This window comes from Adelges cooleyi, unplaced genomic scaffold (genome assembly GCF_023614345.1).
Source record: "Adelges cooleyi isolate 19-005CV unplaced genomic scaffold, UGA_ACOO_1.1 ACOO_flye_CR_arks_rails_tigmint_CR_PRNA_8, whole genome shotgun sequence".
Classification (NCBI taxonomy): domain Eukaryota; kingdom Metazoa; phylum Arthropoda; class Insecta; order Hemiptera; family Adelgidae; genus Adelges; species Adelges cooleyi.
Window position 1 is genome coordinate 970,002 of NW_026096513.1, and position 25,988 is coordinate 995,989.

General features: G+C 30.9%; 3 protein-coding genes across 3 annotated transcripts; 1 reads left to right on the forward strand and 2 right to left on the reverse strand.

The window, feature by feature from the left end:
- On the reverse strand, positions 1–369 carry LOC126845867 (uncharacterized). Its single transcript, XM_050584856.1, has one exon. It carries the CDS (start codon positions 367–369, stop codon positions 1–3), a length of 369 nt encoding a protein of 122 aa, XP_050440813.1.
- A 10,462-nt stretch (positions 370–10,831) lies between these two features.
- On the reverse strand, positions 10,832–14,758 carry LOC126845794 (heterogeneous nuclear ribonucleoprotein L-like). Its single transcript, XM_050584694.1, has 2 exons — positions 12,956–14,758; positions 10,832–11,951 (listed from the first exon to the last, which is right to left on the reverse strand). The coding sequence occupies exons 1-2, from the start codon at positions 13,888–13,890 to the stop codon at positions 11,603–11,605; spliced, it is 1,284 nt and encodes a 427-aa protein (XP_050440651.1). The 5' UTR covers positions 13,891–14,758; the 3' UTR covers positions 10,832–11,602.
- Positions 14,759–21,565: 6,807 nt separating this feature from the next.
- On the forward strand, positions 21,566–24,451 carry LOC126845641 (PAT complex subunit CCDC47). Its single transcript, XM_050584423.1, has 8 exons — positions 21,566–21,932; positions 22,020–22,299; positions 22,634–22,758; positions 23,185–23,343; positions 23,420–23,610; positions 23,673–23,847; positions 23,921–24,055; positions 24,127–24,451. The coding sequence occupies exons 1-8, from the start codon at positions 21,738–21,740 to the stop codon at positions 24,226–24,228; spliced, it is 1,362 nt and encodes a 453-aa protein (XP_050440380.1). The 5' UTR covers positions 21,566–21,737; the 3' UTR covers positions 24,229–24,451.
- Positions 24,452–25,988: the final 1,537 nt, after the last annotated feature.

Below are 25,988 nucleotides of genomic sequence, written 5' to 3' on the forward strand. Positions count from 1 at the left end.
TCAACAGTACCGAAACTTTGGGCTTCTGGACGACTCTTCATCAGATTCATAGTAATACCTTTGTTTGGGCGAAAGACCTATTTGCAAACGTCGCACAGCTTCTTTGATGAGACTACCTTCCCGCAGCAACACTTGAAGCATCTCGTATGGGTCGTCGGGATCTTGAGTATCTTCGTCATCGTCGCATCGACATAGTCTTTTTTGTGAACACGATTCACATGCGACAGGTTTGGCGTACGGCTGAACTCGTGCAAAGTGCGAGCGGTGTCTTCGCGTTTTGAATCCGGAGAGTCTGAGGTTTTCTTTGATCTCGGACACTAAGTGCTCAACGTCCAACGATAGTAGTTTCGCTTCTTCAGCGGACGTCATCCTAGGCATCGTATCGCACATCACAAAGTCGTTGGTAAATACTTATTGATCGACACTAGTAGCATACATAAGTAAATTGTTTTAACAAAAAAAAAAAACCCCGACACAAAATTATATCACAATAATTATTGTTGTGCTGTATCTACTCGAACCACAGACAAAGTGAAACAGCAACTATAATAATATGTATTATTAAAACGAAACGAACTCGGTCGGTGTTGACGAAATGGCCAACTATCGCGTTAGCGGCAGTGATAAGTGAAAAAGCAGCACAAAAGGGCGTAGGTAGATATCGTCGTACGTATAGTGGCCAACAGCAAAGCAGATGAATACGATGAATACCGGCACAAGTGTGTTGTACGTGTGTTGTCTTTCTAAAATGAACTGTACCCGATGGTAGGGGCAACAGAAAAACGGCAATAGCGGCGGCGGCGGCGACAACAGCAGTAGCTCCGCTTGTTATTGTTTTGGTGCCAATACACACGCAGACAAAACACGGCAATTTCTACACGCGCCCGTGTGTGTGTGTGTGTGTGTATGTGTTGTATTCGTATTTGCTTACGACCAGTCGGCGACAACAAAAGGAGCGCAGCCGATTACGGATTTCCCAGGAGCGACTCGACGATTTTTCGATTTTACCGTCGTTCGGATCGGCGATGGATGTTCGTTGTGTGTAGAAAGTAGAAACCGAAAAAACTATATTATTATCAAACGTGCACCATGGACACGACACCACCGCGCAAATCGATTGGGCGACAGCTCAAGTCTTAAAACGCGCACGCGACAATAATAATAATAATAAAAATACAATAATATTATCACTTTATTAGTGGATGCGTCGGCGATAATATAATAAATATTTTATTGTAAATAATATATTATTTTGTTATTATTATTTATTATCGTGTACGCACCACCGACATTACGCTGGTGCCGCAGTGTAGTGATCGCCTGGTGGCGGACGTGCGTAAGGGGCCAAGGTTATTTCGTCAGCCTGCCAGCCAGCCAGCCAGCAGCCGCCGCGTCGACCGGGGCGGTGGCAGCAGAACTTGCCGCGACGGGTGTTGGCGACGGCGGCAGGGGAAACGTAAACACAACAGACGAACGGTATTATAATAATATATACATGCGTCGAGGGGAAGTGTGTTGTTTATAAACAAGGTATACGGCCCGGCAACGTCGCGGTTACCGGGACGCGCGCCGTTGCCGAATCGTCCGGTCGGTCACGAACCGCACGACGTCACGCGATACGCGAATAACGCGGGCGGGGTCGGTTGGGGAAAATTAGCGGAAAAAAAAACCTGTACCTGTCTGTCGGCTGTCTGCTGCTGTCAATTACGACTTGCCAGTCGCCGTCAATATAATATTGTCTATCGATTGAAATTTTATTTGTTTTTTTATTCTAAACCACCACAGTCGCTTGTTTCTCCTGGCAGCGCTCTCGCCGAATTTTGCCAGTCAGAGCCACCGCTTTGATCCCCAAAAATACATTTTTGAAACTGACAAAGCGTTTTTTATATAATAAAAATATTCCTACCGTTAGGTCTAAAAGAAAAACTTAAAACTAGATATCTTTTTTTTTTAACATTAAAAAGAGCCTATAGGACCAAATCCAGCTGAGACGGAGTTAAAAGCTATTTTCCTATTATTTCATGATGTTACCAAAATAAGTATTGGGAACGATATTAATTGTCACGCATTGCCGTCTGTCATTGCCCGGTGAAGCTCACAATCAGTGCTCTCCGGATGTAAAACTAGTTGAAAATGAATATATGTATTTATGTTAATGAATCAATTATAATGACTATCGAACAGCGGACTCTCTTAATCAGAGTATTAGCCAAGTCTGAGTATTGACGGATGCCGAGTAACCCCTTCTTCTGCCTAGTGCCTACATTGTTCTCTTCCGACCTGGTGTCCGTTCATGTAGTTGCCACGCATCAAAATTATAGTTTTAAATTATAATATTTTATAATAAGATGCATCTATATTTTAATACTGCGCGCATATTTTTTAATTGTGCTTTGGCAGGAAATTAAAATTAATAAAGCAAATGTTTTAAAAATATTCCCTTAGCATTTTAAAACATTATTTTAATAGGTACTTACGAACTATTATATAAATATTTGTTATCAGTAATATTTCCTGTCAAAATATGAATTTAAATTATTGTAATAATTATTATAAGAAATATTGTACTTTTAGAATATATTTTTGCTGTGTAGGATAAGGTTTACATATGTGACAGATTGCGGCAAGCATAAACAAGGAGAGATCAATTTATATTCAAGTTAAAGTTTTTTTTTAATCTATATATATATATATATATATATATATAAATGAATATCCTTTATGCATTAATACACCATTCATCCGATCGCCATGAAACTTTTGGAAGTTGTTGAGTCCACTCCCGCGAAGCTAACTGGCATGGTACTTTTCGAAAATTCCACCCCTAAGGATGGCCTCAAACACGAATTTTCTACTTTAAATACGATATACTTTTCGTTGCTAACCCTTAATAAACACTTTGTTTGTAACCATGGTAACCACGGTTATGAACGAGCGAATGGTAGGTGATGATTAAAGGAACAGTTCGATTCTGTGTACCACGATTCTAGGCAAGCTTTTAACTGTTGTAATGGGATCTGGGACTGGGGCCCTCGAGTAAGAGGAGGACATAATAACCGAAAAAAATTTGTGAAGTACATAATATACCTATGTGATTATTGTATACTATTTGTTTGTAAATATTCCTACACTTCTGTACTTAGCTGAACTATGTAAAAAAAAAAACAAGGTCTTCTCCTATACAATATACTTGCCAAATTTAATGGCGTATTTCAAAATTATTCTGGGTGGGTTCAGGATGTTACGAACAGTATAATAACAAAAACAATATTGTCAAATAAATATTTGTATTTAAAAGTTTGTAATTGTTTAAAAATCTTGAGTTTTTATTATCTTAACATGTTACTACTGATTTTGTATTTTTAGAATAGGATAAATATAATACACACAATTAAGAAGTTTGCAAAACATTACGGATTTTCACTTTTGTAAGTTTTTTTATGTAAATCTTGAAGACGTTTTATCGTTGGATAGATTTTGAACAATATAGTAACGTGACTGTGCAACACATAAAATAATTATGTTTTGACTCCCATAACAATAATTATAAGCGTCGAAAATGATAAAATGAAGACTATTTATTTACGTATAATATTATTTATGAAGTAAACAAATAAAATTGGTATTTAAAATGTAATTGCGATTTGCAATATATCTACTATATCGATGACTTATATGACATCAACCTACAAACGTTTTTTTTCCAATTTTGTTGAACTGCTGAGTATTCTAATCTTACAAAATACGCCCCAGTGACTTTCCAGTTAAACTGTGAAAACCCGTGGCTCGGATAACAGGCTTAAGTGCACTTGGTAAACCGAATAAGTATCGGTGATTGATAAAAATAATTAATTACTTACTATACTTCACAATCGTTATCAACTATCCTAGTGTTAAAGATAACTAAAAAACAACTAATTTTTTATCTTTTTTTTTTTAAGAATTTACTTCGAATTAGTTTTATTACAACGAATATCTACTCTATTTAGATAAATCTTATAATCATGAGGACTTAATACCTAACATATATCAGACATGCTCTTTACTGCAGTAGGCACTTTTTAAATTATTTATTAGCTTGTGTTATTTTTAAATTATAAAATTTTTATGGTACTTTATATGGTAATAATTAAACAATTTTTAACTAACAATTATAGAGTGTAAAGTTATAACTTACTCTATATTTAAAATAATAAATAATAATAATAATTTATCAACCGGTAAGCATAATCATATTTATCTAGTCTGTGGAAAATAAAAACGAAAAAATAAAAAACTGTATGCTTTTTAATCTGTTCTGTTAGAAAAATGTCTGGGCATTTGATTAAATTGATGGGATAATATGTGTGTTTATAATTAATTTATAGCTGTTGTTCGTTTATGTTATTAATATGAATTAGTAATACAAATTTTTACTATTTGCAGATTTCTATCGAAGTGTTCGATTGTAATGAAATCATTTTTAGATTTAATAATTGCTTTGATCTAACTTCTTACTGTACTCATTCGGGTTTAAAATATACTGGTGGATACAAAAGAAAAACATCATTGTAAAACTAATACATTCTCAGCTCCGCATCAAATCTAATTCTGGATTTAACTCTAAAATATTGGGTAAACTACATACTTTTGGGGTCGCTGATATCTAATTGAATATCAGATTTTAGCTTAAGTAAGTTATCTTCTAATTTTCAGCACTCAAGTTCTAAAACTGTGGCTAAAAAATACAAAAAACAAAAAACTTCGAAACCCGCCCTGTTCGGGGGACACCAAATAAATATTACTTATAAATTTCAACTAGATCTAACCATTTTACTCAATATTATAGAAAGTCAAGTTGACATTTAAAAAAACGTGTAATTTGTTTTTTGTTTTTCCCTAAGGATAGAAAATAGGTTGCCACTAAAGTTGTCACTTATTGTTTTGTTTAGGGGGTAAAGAGTAAAGACACATTATAAAACTAATACTTTTTCGGATTCGTATCAACGCTAGAAATAATAATAATAATAATAATTTAAAAAAATTCTATACTTTTACATTCTTTTGTACGGCCTCCTTTACTCGAATGAGTAAAAACAATTATAATAATTGTATTTTATACCCGTTTTAAATAATTTTTCAAAATATTTTTACTTAACCAGAACAAGACTAGAAAATGTATGTTGTATATATGTGAATACATGTGCGATTGTGTACCAAGTCTATGTAAATGGAGGAAAACAGAGTAGAAAATTTAATGTCAAATCTGATACTTTGGCCTTATAGTTTTTAATTACGCGCGCGTGTGTGTGTGTAAGTATTAAAAATAGCAAAAATTTATTAAATATATGTTATGTGACAGGAAAGCCATTATTTAAATGCTGTTTTTTTGTTAGCGGCCGTTGACATCGCGGGGCCTTCGCAGGGTCATAGTTTTGGAAGTGCTTATAAGTTATACAACTATAATTACTAATTTAAAATAATACTATTGAATATTATAATATAAGCATTAGGCATGTTTTACACATCCATTTTTTAATTTTCAAACAAATAAAAATATACATCATTTTTTTAATATTTTCAACTTTTTGTTAAAAAAAATATTATTTATTTATAATATACTGAATGTCCCGCCAATAATGCAATTACAGCCCGCTTTGTAAGAAGATATCTGTGGGTATTTAAACTTCTGGACTTTGATCTTCTTATATTAGTAAATCATAGCGATCATCTTGTACATAATATATCCAACATTTGTACTTAAGGTTTTCTCAATACTTATCACCCGCAGCTGTTTTATATATTTTTTAACGAAACTTTGATCCTATTTACGGGCTACATTGACCAACACTAGAACCTTCACGTTTGGTGGACTATTATTAAAATGTGACTCAATAATCCCGTACTACCTGAAACACTTGTACACGCGTATCCACAATATGGATTTTCACACACAGATAAATAACGAATAAATCAATCTGCTTTAATTTATTTACAGCATAAATCATTTGAATATAATCGGTTTAGAACGCACGTGGAATAATACCTAGAATTTATTTTTCCGTTATTGCTGCTGACTTACGATTTGTAAATCATATTACAAATCGTATTTGTGAAATGATTTAAATATCTTTTTTTTTTTTCGAAGGTTACTCATAATTAGTAGTTAATAGGACGACATACCCTTTAAAAAAACAATCGTAAAACGTGTTGGTCAGAGCGAAATGGTCTTAGAAAATAAATGTTCATACTGTTAAAAAGAGAAGAGCTTCAACTAGGTTCTCTTGTCAATTTTTTAGAAAACATAATTTTTACCTTAAATACAAGCACCTAATAATATAAAAAAAACCGACGAGAGACACTAGATAAAGTTCTCATTATTTTAAATATAAAAAAAAATGTATCTACGATAATTATTTTAGTCAATAATAGAGAATATGCGTAGTTATATTTAGATGAAAAACTTTTCTAAATCGCTGTCAATTAAAATTGTGTATTATTTTTTTACTTCATTAACGTCATGTTTATCAGCGGTCGTAGCAAACGGAAAAAATTATGTTTTGTATGATTTTTTGTTTTATTGTAAAAATAAATGCTGGTTTTTTAAAGATGTGTTTTTTTTTTGTGAATACTAGACTCCACTTTGGTAATTTCTTACTGTCCTGTTTTAGACTATTTGGTTTGAACTGTGCTTAGTTTTTTTATGATATTATTATTATCGTTTTAGTATTCATTATATGAATAAAAAAAATTCTAAAAAAATGTTATGGTTTGGTTATTCCATAAAAATATATACATAATTACCCAATATAAGATTTCCATTTTTTTATTTGTAAATTTGTCCTTGTTGTAAGGATTAACATAAATATATATTTTTTAAATAGTTGTTCCTATTCAAATTAATGCAAAACAAATTTATGTTTAGTATAATATGGAACGTATACAAATTGATTGATACCTTTTGCCTTGAGGACGATGAAATTCGCAAATATCATAGCAAGAATATATTTAAAAACTTATACGAAATTCGGTTGGTAAACGTCCGGTTATTGTGGTACAGCAGGAAGTGTAAACACAAAACTAGCTGTTTGTGTATTACAAAACATTACATAACATTACGTGATTATAAACAATTTTATGTATTCTTTATCTATTTGTCATAATATTTTTTTTTAATTTCAAGGGAATGTGCTTATATATTAGCTTTAATGTAATTAATGGTCCAATAATTTGAAAAGATCACCTCTTACCCTTTATATCGAGAAAAAACACCAAAGAAATGTACCTATTTTTCATCTTGAAATTATTACAGCACGTTATAAATCTTTCCTCAATAGTCAAACTAATTCTAAATTTGTATAGAATATTCTTCAGATAAAATACTATGGATATACTTAGAAAAATCAAAAAAATATTAAAATCCTTTCCTCCTAGAAGGGGTACAAACGTTTTATTTTTTTTTAAACAAATGTTTAGACTTACTGATGATGTATTTAGTTTGGGCCTAGATCTAGAACACATACAAATTTCTCAAACATTTGCAGTCGTACTTTTTTTTATTAAGGTAAAACAAAAAAAGGGGAAATTACAATTTGACCGTAGTAAATTTCTTGGTTACTATGACTGAATTGAATCAACATTTAACAGGTTTCTGAAAATAATTTTAATAAAACTATTAAATACGATTTTTAGTAATTACGACAAAAAATTATTATAGACTCAAAATCAATCCTAATTGTATCTTTACTAATACCTACTAAAAATACATTTTCAAGGACATTATTGACAATGCTTGTATATCAACAGATATGCATCGAAGCATTTATTTGAAAATGAATTTATCACTTTCAGTTATAATAATTTCTGTAGACTTATACTTTCCCCCTTCCCCAATATACTCTACTACCACTATGCCCAAACCTCACTGTATTGGCTTTGATTGAAAATTAATAAATTAAAAAAAAAATGAATAAAAGATAGTTAATAAAATCGACACTGTAAATAAATACCAACGTTATAGTAAAGTATACGTAGTCTAATGTTACTAATGTTTCTATCTATTTTATATACTTATAAGCTATATACTAAACAGTGTATTTGTCCTTCTAATGCATTCCTATGTACAAGCGTCAAGCAGAATAGCCAATAAAAAATTCTAAGTTGGAATTTTATATCATCAAAATGGATTTTTTTCTATGTATACATTTTTTTTTTTTAATTAGTGATTTTTTTAACATCTACCTATGTTTATTTTTTTAGCAGATGTACATAATTATGAGCACTTGTAGACCACCCATAACACAAAAATAAAATATACACATAATAGTATATTGGTAAAAAAAGTGTGTATTTATGTTAATGTATACCCTACCTATACTCTGTTCTTATTCCGAACAGAGTATACATATTTTCCTAAACTCTTGTCTTTTATAAAAAATTACATAATATGGGAATTGGGATTAATTTTGAATTTGTTGGCGTGACTGAAACACGTTTACATTCCACAAAGCTTCCAGCATTATAGTACAGTCGTTGCCTGATCATAGAGTAATGTATTATTTGGTTGAGGGAACCTTATACATTAAATGTATACATATTTTATCCATCAACCAGACAGTCCTAGTACTAAAGTGACTTTGGATCTGGATCAATGACCGAACGGTTTGGCTTCAAATTAGTTACACTCCTGAGATAGGCGAAACGTCGTCTCTATATTACTCTATGTGCCCGATAAATTGGTACGGTAACGACATAGAGTAATATTACTCTATGGGCGGCGGCGCGATAACGCAAAAACCAGTGGTTCACCGTATTAAATGTTATTTACTAAATAGATGATAGATTAATACAAACGAATAATTATTAGTAAATATTTATTAACTGATATTATGTTATTCATTTAAAATCAAATATTCTGCTGTCGATTTTTTTTATAAAAACATTTTTGTAGTAGATTTTATAATTTACCTATTTAGTTTGGGGTGGACTTACTGATAAATGCCGCCGACTCGGGCGTGGGGCGACGACTGTAAATATACATTCTACGTGAACCTTGGCGACAATGAACGGGTTTGTCGGCGACTCGTATTATCAATTTTTCCAACATGGCTACCGGTTGTCTTCCAATGAAACAACACAGAATAGATTAATTTATTACTCTCGTCCATGTATGAAAATATATACCAACCGTGGAAGCCGGCACCAGCTCAAGCAGTTATCACAATTAGCTATCATGCCAATTTTTTTTATCTATAATCTACTACTATACTACACATTATATTCTTTTATTGGATTTGTTATGCTAAACATAAGCATATTTCTATGATTAATGTATCATTCTTAACACATTCACTTATAAATTATTTCTTTACATACAATCTTTCTGCACGACATAAATAGTGCAGTGTCTATTGTAGAGTAAATAAATTAATTACAATAGAAGCGCTGATAGAAACCAGTAAATCAGTTAGTTTGGTATTTAGTTTCAAAAGTATATAGAGCTTTGGATAATACTAAAAAGGTATGTATTTACTATTTAGTAATTGTATGATATTGTTAAATAATATAGAATAACACCAATTATTTTCTTTACCTACATATTTTGATGTTTTCAAACAAACTTTGTATTAGACATAAACAATCAAAATAATGTAATTATTTCGAACCAAGCCAGCATAAAAATATGTTTTAATCATTTTTTGGTCAGAAAAATAATGTCAATTAAAAGATCACCTTGTACAAACTATATAATATGCTTGCTATTGCGCCAATATAGGGGAACAGTAAAAATTAAAATAAATATAAAACTGTAATATTTATTTTTTAATTTTTTAAATTTAATATGGCAAACAAAAAGTTTGATAATTTTGGGCCGACTAACATGGTCACGCTGGTTTCGGTGGAGTGCTTATCAGCTCACTATTTACTTACATCTTTAGTAATCAATCTGTTTTCATATGATATTCTGTGATTATAGTAGTAACTACTATATATTTATATATATATATATAACTAGTATTATAATTATTATTTGTATTATTGTTCAATCGCGTTTATGATAACAGCCGGATTATCAGCACTGATTCAATTGAGAATGAAAGTGACGTAAGTCTAATTTATAAAAAAATCCGTAATATCGCTAGAAGATCTCTACATCGTGCTATTAGTATACTCTAAAAGAGTCATTTAGTCAGTAGAGTAAGTCAAGTTGTGCCTTTGTCCGCGAGAGAGCGCCACCTAAAATTTCTTTAGCTAATGGACTTGTGTGAAATACAGAACGCAAACCCTTCGATTTCTCAAAAACAACATAAATGTGACTTACGCCACTTTTATTTTCACCGGCTTAATTAATAAACTGTAAACGAACAAATGAATACTTCATATTTTTTAAAGTATAGCTAGTAGTAGTATCTTTGTTTGAGAGGATGTGCAATGAAGAATTTACTCGGTGGCATAGATAAACAAGAGAAACAAAAAACTCAAATTTCGTACAATATTGGTTATTATAATAATAAAAATAAAATTGGAGAGTTTCATATAAAAGAAGATATTTGTTTTATATTTTTTATCAATAGACAATAATAAATTTAAGGTAACTTCCCTATTTATTAATTTAAACATTAACTCTTGAATAAATTTATCTATACCACAAAAAATTCTACAACAACGACATATGATAAAGTATTTCTAGGTGTAAAAAAATTAAAACATTACATAACAATAATGAAATGGTGTAACTTAATAGTCCTTTTAATCAATTTTATTCTAAATTTAACAATAAAATAAATACAACCTAATAATTGATATAATTAACTATTAATCTAATATACATTTTAAACATTCAACTAAAATAATTTATAATTGTTGCAAAAATTATAAAACATAAAACAACTATAGTTCTAGCTCTATAAAACAAATTAACTATAATATAATAAATGAACCGTCTTTACTTCATTATTAAATAGGTATTACATATATATATATATATCTATATGGTATAATAACAATCTACTATCAAGCTAATTCTCTGGAGGGAAATTATTCCCCCTGAAATAAATAGAACCAATACCATAATTAATTTATAACATTAATATTAATAATAGGAATCATATATTTCAGTATCGTTTTAAAATGTGCACGCTTCATTAGCATTTTGTGACAAAATATATAGTTTCAAAACATTTTTTTTTATAAGGACCACAGTTTTTATATTGGTAAGATTATGGTTTCGACCCACAACCCATTCACCCCGTCATTGAATATTTATTAAAACAAAAAATTAGACCGAAAACTTAAGGAAAAAAAAATGATTTATTCCTACACGGTAAAATAGGTTATAAAAGATATGGATAATTTGTTTATAATTGACAAGTCTAGATCATAAAAAAAACATTTAGAGGAAAAAGTAATCAAATAAATAAAAAATAATCAACTTTTGGCAGGCAATCGAAGGGGTGACAAGTTAATTATTATAACCCTAGTCCTTCCAAATATTTAAATAGGAAATGTGTAATATAATATAGTCAACGTCTCTTTAAAATATAAAATTAACCTGATAATATGCACTAAATTGTAATAATTGACAAACATGAGATACGGTAGTTAATTAAGCAGCAGCGTGATGTCACTGTGCAGACTCTGCGTTGCCTATTCCTTTGGGCAGCGATGAAAAGCATAGTCTTAGTAAGTACGGAAACTTGGATGACTCGCATTTGATAGGCCAATGGTTGACGGCCATGATTACTTCGACGGCTGTAGCTATATCTGAAAACTCAACGAGCCCTGATGAGCTACGGGCCTCGGATCCTTTGGGGGGAAACATTTTCACCGATATTTTAGTGTTTGAGTCTTTCAGCGCTTCAGTTATGGTCTGGCTCAAATTTACTTCTGATATGTTTGGTGGTGCGTTGAAGTAATGCAGTACACTCGACGGAGTCTGACGCCTGTTTTTACCATTGGAATTTGAATGGTATCTGCAAAAGTCATTGTTTATTTATTATTGATATTATTATTTCAATACAACATGGAAATACATATTTTTAAACAAGTACTTGTTTTGTATATCAAAATATAAAAATTTAACAGTAAATTTACCAAATTTTCACAATACATAGAGAAGAATCTTTGAGGTACCATTAAATTTTTTCGATATCTATACTTAATATTTTTTTATAAACAAATTAAAAAAAGAAAAAATAAAGAATATTTACGAATGAATAATTTTGATTGTGCTTAAGTTATCAAAAAACTAAAAACGCTATCCTGTAGACAAAGTTTTTCTCTATCCATTGTAAATATTGTATTTGGCTACTCCATGTATTTGGCTACTACGCAAAACCATTATTCATGGATAAATTACGGGTAGGTAGCGTCCTCTTAATGAAAAATAGTCAAAATTAGTTTCGGCACATTTTATTAATACACAGTGCTTGATTTGTCAGAAATTACAACTGTAATTATTATTACATATTAACAAAAAAAACTATTATTTAAACAAATAATCCTTAATTTTTATTTCAATAACATGATTAAGTAGTTAAATTTCCAATGTATTTCTTATAAATAAAGTATATTTTTAAAAAATTGTCGTGTTTTTAAATGTCAAAAAATCAAATTTCAAATTGTCTTACTAAATATTTAGTTGTTTTTCTATAGGTATTGTGATGAAAACAGACAACAAATTAAGAACACAAATATTTTTCCTTAAAAACTTGTAATGTTTTGTTTTAAAGAATTTTAGTTTTTTTTTTTTTTTTAAAGGATAATATTTTGTTTTAAGTAAAAAAAATTGTAATGTCATTTTTTTTATATTACTGTTGTTTACTTAGATAATTTTTTCATTATTTAATTTAGGTTATTATTGCAGCTATTTTAGTAATTTTTTTTTACTGATATTTTTATGGTCTTAATACCATTTCTAAATTAGTATGTTTTTTAGTGATAAATCGGAAAGTATACAAGAATTATAATGATTTACCTGTTATTTTTCGAATTGGAATAGTCTTTAAACGAAGGAGAACCATCAGGCAGATCGTACGGTACCATGATGTCTGATAGATATACCTGTTTGGACACTTGTAACGACAACATATTGCCGCTAATGAGCGTCAGCTTATTTAAGTTCTCCATGCATCTATCGACTGACATTTCGTTGTCCATCTGTACCATTGCACAACCTTCCTTGCTCTTCAAGAACTTGATTTTGACCACGTTACCGTACAGACAAAACAAATTGAACAGTCGATTACAATTGGCTTTGTCCGGGTCCAGTCCATACACCATTAGCACACAACGTCCAGAAGACGTGGGATAACTGTCCCCATAATTATTGTTGGGTAAATCGTGGGGTGTCGTCAACAGACCTGACCTACACTCATAATCGAACCTGGGGAATGTGGGTCTAGTCGATATCAACGGCGCTCTTGGTGGATCCGGCAACAAGGGCGTGGACTTTTTCTCTCCAGGAGTGGGCGTCGTGTAGTCCCATGTTTCAGAGTCGTTCTTGTAGACGTTTAGCTTTGACGGCTTAGCGTACTCCACTCTGAGCGTGCAGCACCCTTGATAAATGTCAGCGCCGTCCATGAGCTGCTTGGCACGCATCGCCTGATCCACCTCTTCGTACTCGACCATCGCCTGTACGCCGCGCTTCCTAAATATCACTATGCGCAGCACATTGCCGTAGTCCTTTGATATTGTGTGTATGACGTCCGTGTTTATGGGATACGTCACCTTGGTGACCGTCAAAAGCAGTATGTGGTTTGGCTGCGTCTCAGCGTTCTTGCGACGGCCATCTTCATACGACGAACCGGTACTGTTGGTCCGTGCGTCCTGGTTCTCGTAGTCGGTTCTCAGCCGCTTGTTAGACTGTTCGTTTCTCAAACTGCTGTACCCATAGTGGTTAAACGCCATCATTTTCTTCGATCAACGCCCGCTGCCGTGTGCGAGTAAAATTTTTTAAAATCACTCAACAATTAACAAAAAAACAACAACAAAATATAACTTTTAATTCAATGTAAATATTTTCAAAAAACCGTTTGATTAACAACAATAACAATTGACATAGTCCGGAGGGATTGCAATTAAAACATAATGGAAAAAAAAATTATACCGCACTTAAAAAACCGTTAAAGGACTACATGGCACTCTTTAGGTGGACGAAACGCGAAACGCGCCGGGGAGAAAACAATTGTTCGATTACACTAAAAAATAATTAACGATACACAGATTGATGGAACTCATTTTTTTTAAGTTTTAAACACTTATCGTTGCTAGAAGAGTAAAGAATTAAAAAAAAATTATAATAATATATATTAAGCAAATCGCTATCATCAATCTGACGCCATTTTGTCTCTCTGTATCTCTTCGGGAGTACAATACAGATATATACAATAGGTATATTTATATGTTAAAATGTATAATGTAGTTAGAGTGCGTGTGTGCGTGTATCTATCAATATTATATTATTGAACACGACGGAGTTGAACCTAGGAACAAATTATTGACGGCGGCACGGCAATAATTACTCAGGCGCCGTGCGCCGTTCGACTACCGGCACGGCCGTAAAGCACATAATATTATAGCGGCATAAAGCATTCGGCGCGCAGTACTTTTGCGGCACACACACACACACACACAGCTGTACTCGACATTTGCCGCCGTCAAGGCGGTGATGCAGATGGCGGGCCGCATTATTATTATTATAATAATATACGTATAACAATAAAAGAACAACAATATCGACCGTATTTTACGAACCCCTAGTAGCAGGCGGCGGCCGGTGATAATATAGATTATAAACCGCGGGCCATATAATTTATGAAGGAGCACATCGCGCCGCGGGCGTCCGCCGTTGACGCTTTTGAGTTTTGTGCAAGGGGAGACCCTCGCGCGCCGGGAACAAAGAGTTAATTATTTTATCGAAATTTGGCTTGAGCCCGGCACGGCATTCTCTGGACGCGTGCCACGGAGCCAAGTAGTAGCTGCCGGTCGGTATAATAATGTTATGCGGTGTAATATTATTATTATCGTTGCGGGTACCTACGCGGGCATGTCGATGGACGTCGAACGGGCGGGCGGGAGAAGATTTATTTATAGGGATATTACGGACTAACAAAGTGGATATAAGACAGCGGCCGAGGCAGCGACAATTTACGACGTCCTCCGTCAGGAATCGACGATCGTCCCGTGTATTCTCTCATTGCAGACGATCGATTGTGTCCGGCACGCTGTCTATAAATACATTTTTGAGGATAGCTCCGATACCGGCACGTGTCGCTTGCGCTTTGACCTATCGGCTCCCAATCACCGGGTCGTTCAAGGCTTTACGACAAAAACTACAGTAGGTAGAGCGTGTTTACCGGGATAGCTGAGAACAAATTTGTCGCAGTAACTTTTTTTTATAAAATATAATATAAATACCGAATCAAAACCAGCCCCTACTAATCGGGCTTGGTTTTAGCCATTTGAAGAGACGTTGGTCGATGTTCACAACATTCTTCTTAAAGATTGATCTGAAACAACTCGATTCATTTCCAAATTCCACTTCTCGACCAGGTGGATAATTATTGGAGAATGCACACAGCATAGTCACCCACCTTTACTCAGAGATTAGAGTATAGGCAAGATCCTTCGAAAAACTATTTACTAAAATCATCCACGACCAGAACATTGATTTTATAAATTTTAAATGTTTATACTTTGCTATTGTGTATTGGAGCCTGGGCTTGGGTAAATGATCGTCCCTGGCACCGCAATTATACAAGTTGGCCAACACTGTTAGCTTGTGCTAGGGGACTGTTTATACTCGGTTATAAAACCGCCTTGAAATTGACTTTCTTTAGTCAATTCTTTCTTTCTTTTCAAGTCCACTGACTTGAAACTAAAGCTTTGCGAGCTTTGTGGATTGTGTGTTCTTGCTGTATGATTGATAGAACACAACAAATAAAAATATTTAAAATAATACATTGAACGGTTAAGTTAGGTTACTCGTGATAATTGTGTAATCAGCATAAACAATGAGAATTTTGTTTACACATAGAACATGTGTAAGCAAATTTCTCATTTGAGCTACTTGCATTTTTCTTGACATAAATTATAAACTGCCTAAATTTGTCTCCTATACACTTGAACTGGCAATGGTGTCAATGGTGTACACTGTGCATCGTATATATAAATATAGTATGCATGTATTCTTGTCGTAGATTTGTCTATTATAAAAACATAAACACCTAGTAAAACATACACGCATGACTACTATTATAAAACAGACAGCAGCCAACTATAATTATCATTCATTACACCTGTTATCTAGGCAGACCACAAATAGAACTTAATTATATATATATGTTTTTATGGTGTTTATGTTTCTTTAATGGAAAAATCTAAGAAAAAAAAATACATGGAAATTATAAAATCAAGTAAAGGCGGGCAAACAATTAAAAATTTGGTAACATATCATGATATCCGTGTAAATGTACTTAAGCATATCTGATATCATGTATCAAGGCAAGGCGAAATAGCAATAAAATGTAACTAAAATTAGCAGAATTAAAGCCCACAAAAAAAAAAATGAAACAAAACGATAAAAAGCCAGTGCATTAGGTTCAGGGCATATTAAGGGCGGGGATCACAAGACTACAGAAATTATTATAACTGAAAGTAAAGAATATCTTTCAAATAATCAATTTAATTAAATTGATGCGAATCTGTAGATACTAGGTGGTACTTGGCAGAAATATAAATATAGTTAAAAATACATTGTAATAAATGACAATACAGTGCTTAAAATTATATTTTGAGTATACCGATGGATACAATGAGAATTGATCGTCATTCGCCTGTCTATAAATAATGTTTTGCCGTTGTTGCCTATAAATCGTAATCAACAATTTAATGAAAATATTTTTCGGATAATATTGTTGACTGCTGATTCAATCACACGCGACACATAGCAATCTAGAAATTTACTTAATATAAAATTAAAAGTATTACTACAGATTTTTGAGAAAACTGTGAATGCTATAGCCCACTTCAGGGCTAAGATCTAACATTTGTCTAATTTTCAGATCTTAAGTCGTTAAAATTGTATTAAAAATTGCGAAATAAGAGAAAAAGTGTTTAGGAGAAAGGGTTTTGTTATATTTTTTTGGTTTGTCAATGTACAGGGTGAATCACACTGTATATTGATAGAATAAATCTATATCTAAAAAATATTACATACAAATTTTATTATTTTTAAAAACCTTACAACGTGCCGTAGTTTTAAGTTGACAAATATGTAATTCTTCTATGTAATCTATGTATTTTTGGTTTTTCCTGATTTTGAAAGGGAAACGGTAAACTTTATACATTTTTGGTCTGCTATAGAACCTTTTAGGTATGATTTCTGATCTATAGGCTTGCAGAAATTAGGAAATATCGTTTATTAATTATTTAGATAGAAAAAAAATAAAAGATAAAAACAATATTTTTTCAGCTCCGTATCGAAGCTAATATAATAATTAATATATTATTAAATCAAAAATATATTATAACAAAAATGAGGCCCAAGTCGGAAGTCCCCACCACAAGAATATATTATGGGTGTAAAACCATTTTTTTTTTGTAGTTTAGATGTGAAACTGAGAAAGTATTGATTTTGCAATTATGGGTGTTTTTTTTTGTCATGTCCTATGTGCCTGAGGGTGCGTGGAAAATTCGGAAAATCTTTGTTAGAAATTATATATAACATGAAGAATATATATTCTTCATTTATTAGAGATGATTTCCACGTGGAGAGTTTTAGTTTCGTTTCTCAATTTGATCACTTATTGGTAATTGTACAAGAAAAATATCGTTTAATTATTATTTAGATAAAAAAAAATAAAAGATAAAAACTATATCTTCTCAGCTCCGTACCGAAGCTAATATAATAATTAATATATTATTAGATTGACGAGAAAGAATTATTATAATTTATAATCATCAAAACAGCTTTTGGTTGGAGTGAAACAGACATTAACGTCCAAACGACGGCAATTAATCAGAAAAACAAAAAGAAACCATCGCCCTGAAATTTTTGATTATATTAGATTAACGACAATTTTTATGTCTAATATAAATAAAATCTATTAAAAAAAAATAAACTTCACACATAAAACCGACCGAGCATAAAATATAATCTGTTGAGAGAAAGTTTTGTCAACATTTTTAATTGAACACGTTTCAATCAAATTGCTCGTTGAACTAATGTAACCATAATGAACTATTGTTATTAAATTATTAATGTATCGTCGCCGGCCTTGTCTTCGCGCATATTAAAGAGATAATACCCAATAATCATCAATAATGTAAAATTATTGCTCACAATAATGTACTTATTGCTATCAAGTTTACTCAAGTATATCGCTATTCGTGATACACAAAAAAAGTATTGTTTATCAGTACATACCAACACATAAATATATATATATATATATAATGTTACTCGGCGGTTCTATTTTTTAAGGAGTTGAGTATAGGCAATCTTTTGAAAGTCTTAATTTAAAGGTTTATCTGTGACGTTTAGTTATTAGTTCTGTAATTAGGACTATTTTTTTTGGTAGTTAATTTTTTTTCGGACTATCACAGTATCCTTGGCAGTGATTTAAAAAGAAAATCATCTACATATAGCTACGCAGAATGCGTTTTAATCGGTCCATAGAGGTTTTTGAGCAAAAATACCCATTACAAAATCAAAAGATAACAAAAAATGTCACATACAATGTCATATCCGATTTTAAATATAATAACGTACAAATAAGTTATAGTTATTTTAAAAAATTTAATTTAAATGTTAAATATTAGGTTTATGAAAAATAGGATATGTTATTGTCTCCAAAATCGTGGAACCTTTCATTTTTGTTATAAGTAGTTTTGCTCTTACACAGATCAAATAAAATGTAGGTATGCTTTAACGCTAGAAAATAAGAAGTACTCGTATAACATCTTCTTAACCAATATGAAATGTCCAAAGCTATTATCTATACATACATTATGTGACGATGCTCAAGAACAAAAACATACATTGTGTTTGCGCTAAAACCTAGTACCTACTTTACATTTTAGTATACAGACAAATAATAATAACTTTCATAATATTAATAATCAATAATCATACAATTTTACTGTGATCGTGTATGACATTTTTTTATATGGATTAATAAAAATAAAATGAGTAGTTTTTCTCGCAATGGCCAATGATTTATACCAACGTTATGGAGCTCATATTTATTAATAAAATGTATAACTAACAATGGCATTAATCTTTAAATTAAAGAGGATTTAGACGCATTTATAAGCATTATAGAGGCATGGATTTTGTTTGTTACACATTTTAAAATAATTCCGTTAACGGCCGGTCGGCTAGCTGTTAAAAAAAACAAATTTTATAATTTATTATTTGGAAAATTTCCAAATATTGTGTTGTTCCTAAATCCTTCTCAATTTGAGTTTGATCCAAGTTGATTATAAAATGCTATAAACGATAACGACTACAGACACGAATGGCTAGTGCCTGGTAGAATGCTTTGAGGTTTATGATAGATTAAATTATTAAAACTAAAGCTTACCAGAAGTTTAGAATGGCTGTCTGCAGTCCGTAGTCGTAGGATTTTATTTCTTTATTAGTCAACCGGTATCTGAAAAATAATTGTATTCTATTGTTAACGCGGTATTGCCTATTAGTAACCTTACCTAACAGAAAATAAATTGAAATACATTTTAAACAAATTTTGGCCTTTAAAATGATTTTTATCGATTTTTTTAACTTTTAAGCCTACGTCTCATAATGTAGGATATCAATTTGCAATAAAATTCAAAACAAAAAAAAAACGCGGCAAATAATATGGGACAATTCCTGGCCAAAACTTACATATTTTATTGCTTATATAATTTGTTTTTGTTGCTGGGGTAGGAACACTTTGATTCCTGTGCACAGTGCAAACATTTTTTCGCGATATTCCAAGACTACAAGTGTCGTTTAGCCTTCGGTGTCGCGAGATCAGTGAAAAAAAAAAACAATGGTTGTGTTATTTTTCACTTGTTTAAACAATTTTTTTCAAATGAGCTACATCGAATTATTTTTCAAATTTAATAACCAGGACACTGATTACAGAGTACAGAGTTTATTTTTTGTGGTCACATAGCACCCCAGTCATATCATTTAACCCCCATTCTCTAACTGCCATTCATCCATGTCTTTATTTATAAATAACAGCCATCCACATCCAAACCCCCCACAAACTGCGTCTATGAAGAGCACAATTCACAAGTGTTCCTCGAAGATTTGAATACCTTCTCTGTATTTGATTTTGCAACGCTTAAAATTGCCAAACAGCGATTTCTGTTTTTTTATTTCATATACCCTTAAAGACCTTACCTTCGCCTTAGGGCTGCATATCATATTTAATCTAGCAGGCGGTTAAACACGGTTACTTCTCGTCAGACTAGATCCACCTTTCCCTTCATTCTATTCTGCAAACTGTCCGTCCACTTAGCTCTCATTTGTCTAGTTTTATGCGTGTATACCAAACACATACAATTCGATATTTAGGCTAAAGTATTATACGCGGTTTTTATACTACTGATTATTTTCTAAATTAAATTATGGTTTTACAACGATGGGTTTTCTATGTGTTTATAGTGAATCTAAATATTTGATCTCGGACGAAGTCGGATAGTTAAAGCAGTAAAAGTATATCTATACAAAGAACAAAGGTCATACTTACCCCTCCCTCCCCCTCTTAAATCAGGATATCTTTTCCTGTAAAGTATTTTTTATATAATCAACCGTCGTAATTCATAAAAAAATATTAGTTTAAACTTTAAAATCATTCGAACACATAATTATTAACAATTCTAAAGCTTCTTAGCACGTAGCATGTTTGACAAATTTTGTCTGTCGTTAGCCCCTTAATAATGTTGCCGGCATTGGTATTAAGATCAATAAAAAGTTTGCCTACATTTTACTCCTTAAAATAAATAGATAAAAGGTACTTTAGTCAGACAGACCTCAGAAAGCTTATTTGTTAGTAGAGTAAAATAATTAATTTTTATTAAAAAATTAATCGATATAAATTATATAAATATAATTGATACTAAAAAAATATCAAATTTTGACTGTTTTACAAATAAAGTTTTAATTTTTTGTTATTTATTACTAAAAGTTCCGGACAAATATTTAAATTTAAATAAAAATATAAAAATCGGATTTAAACAGGTACCGATTCTAGAAAACCCTGGTACTAAAGTAATTTATTTACTATAGTTTTAAATAAAATAAACACATTTATTTAATGAAAATCCTAAATTAAACATTTATTAACAAACAAATATTTGTCCATGCTTATTACAATTAACAATATAATATCACCATAATTTAGCCTACATTTTTTATTGAATATCGAAAAAAAAAATTTTAAAACCGGTCTATGCGATTTATATGCATTTACTTTTATTTTCCATGAGATATTTTTTTAACGATAACAACTGTGATAATGAATGAGATAGAAGCTACACGCAGCACGAATCATGGATTGATAAATCATTAATTAGTACAAATCAACCGCAACACTATGATAAAAGAACAAGTTCTTCTATCATGGGCAACACCTTACAGCGAATATCAATGCAAACTGGAATGTATTAAAAATAAAAATTAAGATCCTATATATATTTATCAAATTGTAATATTAATTATAATTAGTTTCATTACATTTTACCAGTATAATATTAAATCGAAAATGAAGTATTATCTAGTCATATTTTTGTGTGTGTTAATAAGTTATTCGAATTGTAAAATTGATATTGAAGTCGAAGACGACGACGAGTTTGGAGAATTTGAAGATTCGGCTGGCATTAATAGAGACAGGATTCTCAAGGATGCTACGTTTTCAGTAGCAGACAAAGTCGAACCCGATGTTACGATTACCGTTGAAGTAAATTAAAATTAAATTTTCCCAAGTTGTTATAAACATTTTTATATGTACATTGTAATATTAATCTAATTTGTTGAAATTCTACAGGACGATGATGAATTTGAACATTTTAACGATGAAGAAGAATTTGAGGGATTCAACACAGAACGGATACGTGTTATTGATAAAGATCCAAAAATCACTATTGCTTCTGTACCTGTACCTTTCCATGCTAACTGGTCCCATTACATAATGGAAATTATACTAGTATTGGGCATCATTGGATATTTTGTTAATTTCTTCTACGGCAAATCTCAAAATGCTCGTTTGGCTGACATTTGGTTGAAAACTCACAAGTCATTGTTGGAAGATAATTTTTCATTAGTTGGTAAGTGTATTATTTATAAAATATTATAAATATTTAAATAATGACAGACTTGTGAGCTTCTTCTGAACCACTCTTCAGGTTCTTCTATTTTTTTTTAAATTTGTATTTATTTTTAGAAATTACCTCTTGAATTTTCTCTACTCATGACAGGTTTTAATGTTTTAATACTTGTATAAAATGATTAATATCCTATTTTTTTATATCGCCCGACACATTTCTTTTGTTTAACATAATATATATATTTTTTATACAACAGTAATTATATCAATTTACAATTGATAATATTTTCGAGTTGAATTCGTGACATTCAGTAGTAATTTGGTTTTAAATTTAGGTGATGATGGCAAGATTGAAGTCGAAAATAGTGGCCTAATCAAAGAAACTGAGAATTTTTATACATTATGGTGTAGTGGTCGCACATGCTGCGAGGGAATGCTTGTCGAACTAAAATTTATTAAGGTACCTATTTAAGATGTCATAGTTAATTTTAAAGTTCTTTCTTGTTCCAGAAGATATTCTAATTTAATTTTCTATTACTCCTCAACTGAGTGAATCTAACATCCTTTTATATTCCCTCCCTCGCCATTATTTAGTCTAAATACTTCTTTGGTTTCAACATGCTTATATCATCTATATTCTGTCCAGTAAGTAAATGCACCTACACAAAAGCCAAAATATGTTAATTTCATATGCGCCTGCACAGCTGGGAATGGTGTTTGGTATCTGCGAAGACACATTCTCTCCCTGGGCAGAGTATAGACTTATTTGCATAACCCTTTTTTTTTGCCGAAACTTCCTAACTACACAGTCTTATGTATTCATTCCTAGTTCTATGCTTGTACATGTTAATATTATATTTCATAATACTTTTTTAACCAAAATCAGAGACAAGACTTGGCCTCAATGTTTTGTCAGTTATTACGACCAGCTCGTGATGAAGTGCACATCAAAGTTGATATGAACAAAGAAGATATGGATACCTTTGTATTTTGTGTGGCATCTAAGAAGACGGCCACCCGATTTTCAAAAGAAATGGCTGACCTTGTAGGTTGACTTTTGTTTATTGTCAGACAATAAAAGTTTTGAAAACAAATATTAAAAATATATATGTATTTTGCAGAGTGTATTTTGTCCAGAACGTAAACCTGGTGCCAATTACGGCTTGACTGATGGATTTAGTGTTCATAGTGAATTAGGAGAAGTGGCTACTACCCTATTAGATCCTAAGACTGTTAACTATTTAAACAAGTACTCTGATGTTTTTGACTACTTGCACTTTTCCGATAGATACTCGGGACTTAAACTTCAGGAGTGAGTAAAATTATAAGTACATTCTATTTGAATATTTTACAATTTGTAATGATATTATGTAGTGAGGCCGCAGTACCAACAAAGTTACCGCCTGTAAAGAAAGTGTTAAATTTCACATTCGTTATTCCGACTGATAAATACGCGGATCCACAAGAAGCAATCGGTGCCGTGTATCCATTGCTGTCTTTTGTATTCCAGTGTATGGAACGTGTAAAGCGACTGAGAATTAGTAAAGAGGTGACAAAATTAAAAAAAAAAAATTTTAATCAAAATTTTATGTGCAACGTGTACATTTATTACATTTTCTAAGGCTAAAAGTAAAGCTGAGAAAAACAGACTACGCGTAGAAGAAGCATTTTTAAAAACGACTCATGCAGCCCGAGCCGAGGCCGCTGCAGCGAGAAAAGAAGAGAAGAGAAGACAAGAAAAAGAGAGAATTTTAAAAGTAAGAATTATATAAAGTCTGATTGTCAGTACTGTTGCTGTAATTAAGTAATTTTTTTTTGTCACAATTAGGAAGACCCAGAAAAACAGCGAAAATGGGAGGAGAAAGAAATGAAACGGCAGCAAAAAAAAAAAGCACCAAGAATGAAACAATTGAAAGTAAAATCCATGTAAAACTAAAATGGTGTTGTATAAACTATTGTGTGTTTTGATTTGATTTTTTTTTGGTTTGTAAAGTTGTGTACCAATTTTAGTTTTACTATATAATATTATTAGGGATCAAACAAAATGTAGATATACTAGAATTTTTTTTTGTTTTTCATTATGTTATACATTTTATATTTACTGCCTACTTATTTAATATATTACTTATAAAATAAATACATTTTATGTCAAAGTCAATTTGATTTAGGTTACACAAACGGAATTAAGGTCCTTTTCCCTACTTTCTTACTTAAAGTAACTGATTTTTTTTTAACAAAAAAAAAATCGGGACTACCGTTGTTTTATATTTATTGGTTAAAAATAATTGTAATGTACTAATTGTAATAATAACAGTACTTGGTCGTTGTACATGACTAATTGCAATGGAAATAAACAATAATCATTATTTTACGTCAACTCAGAACAGCATGTATCAATCAATCGTTAATAGTTATTGACTTATACATTTAAACTATAACTTCTAAAATATATCCTATTGTATTGTATTGTATTGATACACACTTAAATAATACCACACATTTTTTGGATCATTATTCTTTCAGAAGGTTTGATTATTAAATAAATGTACAACTTCAGAGTTAAAAAAAAATAATAATAGTTTATATTTTCAACAAGTGTAATAACATAAATATATATTTACATTTATATTAGAATATTAGATACACTAAGTTAATACTATGGGACTTTAAATATTATTAATACAAAAAGTTTAAATTAATATTATGAATGATGTTATTCTAATGTCATTGAAATATTCCAAGATATTTATATAGGCAGCTGCTACAATAATATATTATAAAGATTTTTTTTTGAGGATACATTTGAGAACTATCCACATAATATTTCTATTCAAAAAAGCTTAAACACGTTAAAATTAATATATTTTTTTTAAGTAATTAAAATAAATTGGTAAAAATGAACATTTCCGATTTTTAGGTCAGTTACTTTTTATTCAAAGTTAATAAATATATACTTTTGTAAAATATTCTTTGTATAAGTAGTCATATTTTAATTGATATATATTATAATATATATTTTTTTCATGAAACATCCACTTTTTTTTTGGGATTGCTTACCATCTTTATGTGGATACGATCTGAAAATCTAGACTTATTCTCTCCAGATCCGTTTGAAATGGCTGTAACTTAACTTTTATTAAAAACAAAAAATGGTGTTTAAGCTAAAAGTATGATGGAAGTGATGATAATATACATTTTTTAATGGTTTTAACAGATTGTTCTTATGATTATAGCGATAGGTAAATCGATACATTTAATATTGTTTTAGAATAAAAATTGAGCAAATTTTTGTTGTAACATCATATTTTTACTATTCCTATCATACTTTTAGTCATTTTTTAGCACACTACAATTAATTTAAACATATTTTTTTTTTTTAGTTGATCAAATCACGTTGTAATATATCACATTTATTTTTAAAAGTTGATTTTTTTTTCTTTGGACTTGTCACACAAAATAACAAGCATTTCTTCAATTGGGTTAGGCTTACTACAGTAAATTTTTTTTTCTAAGAAGAGCTAAAAATTTGAGGTCACATAACAATAGTTAAATGCATTGCAATTTCATCTTGAAATCAAATAAATTGTTATTAAAATAAATACATAATAAAAAACCATAAAATTTAAAATGTAATTTACAACTGTTTTTAAGTTTAACAAAATAATGACAGTAAATAGTAATTAGGAAAAA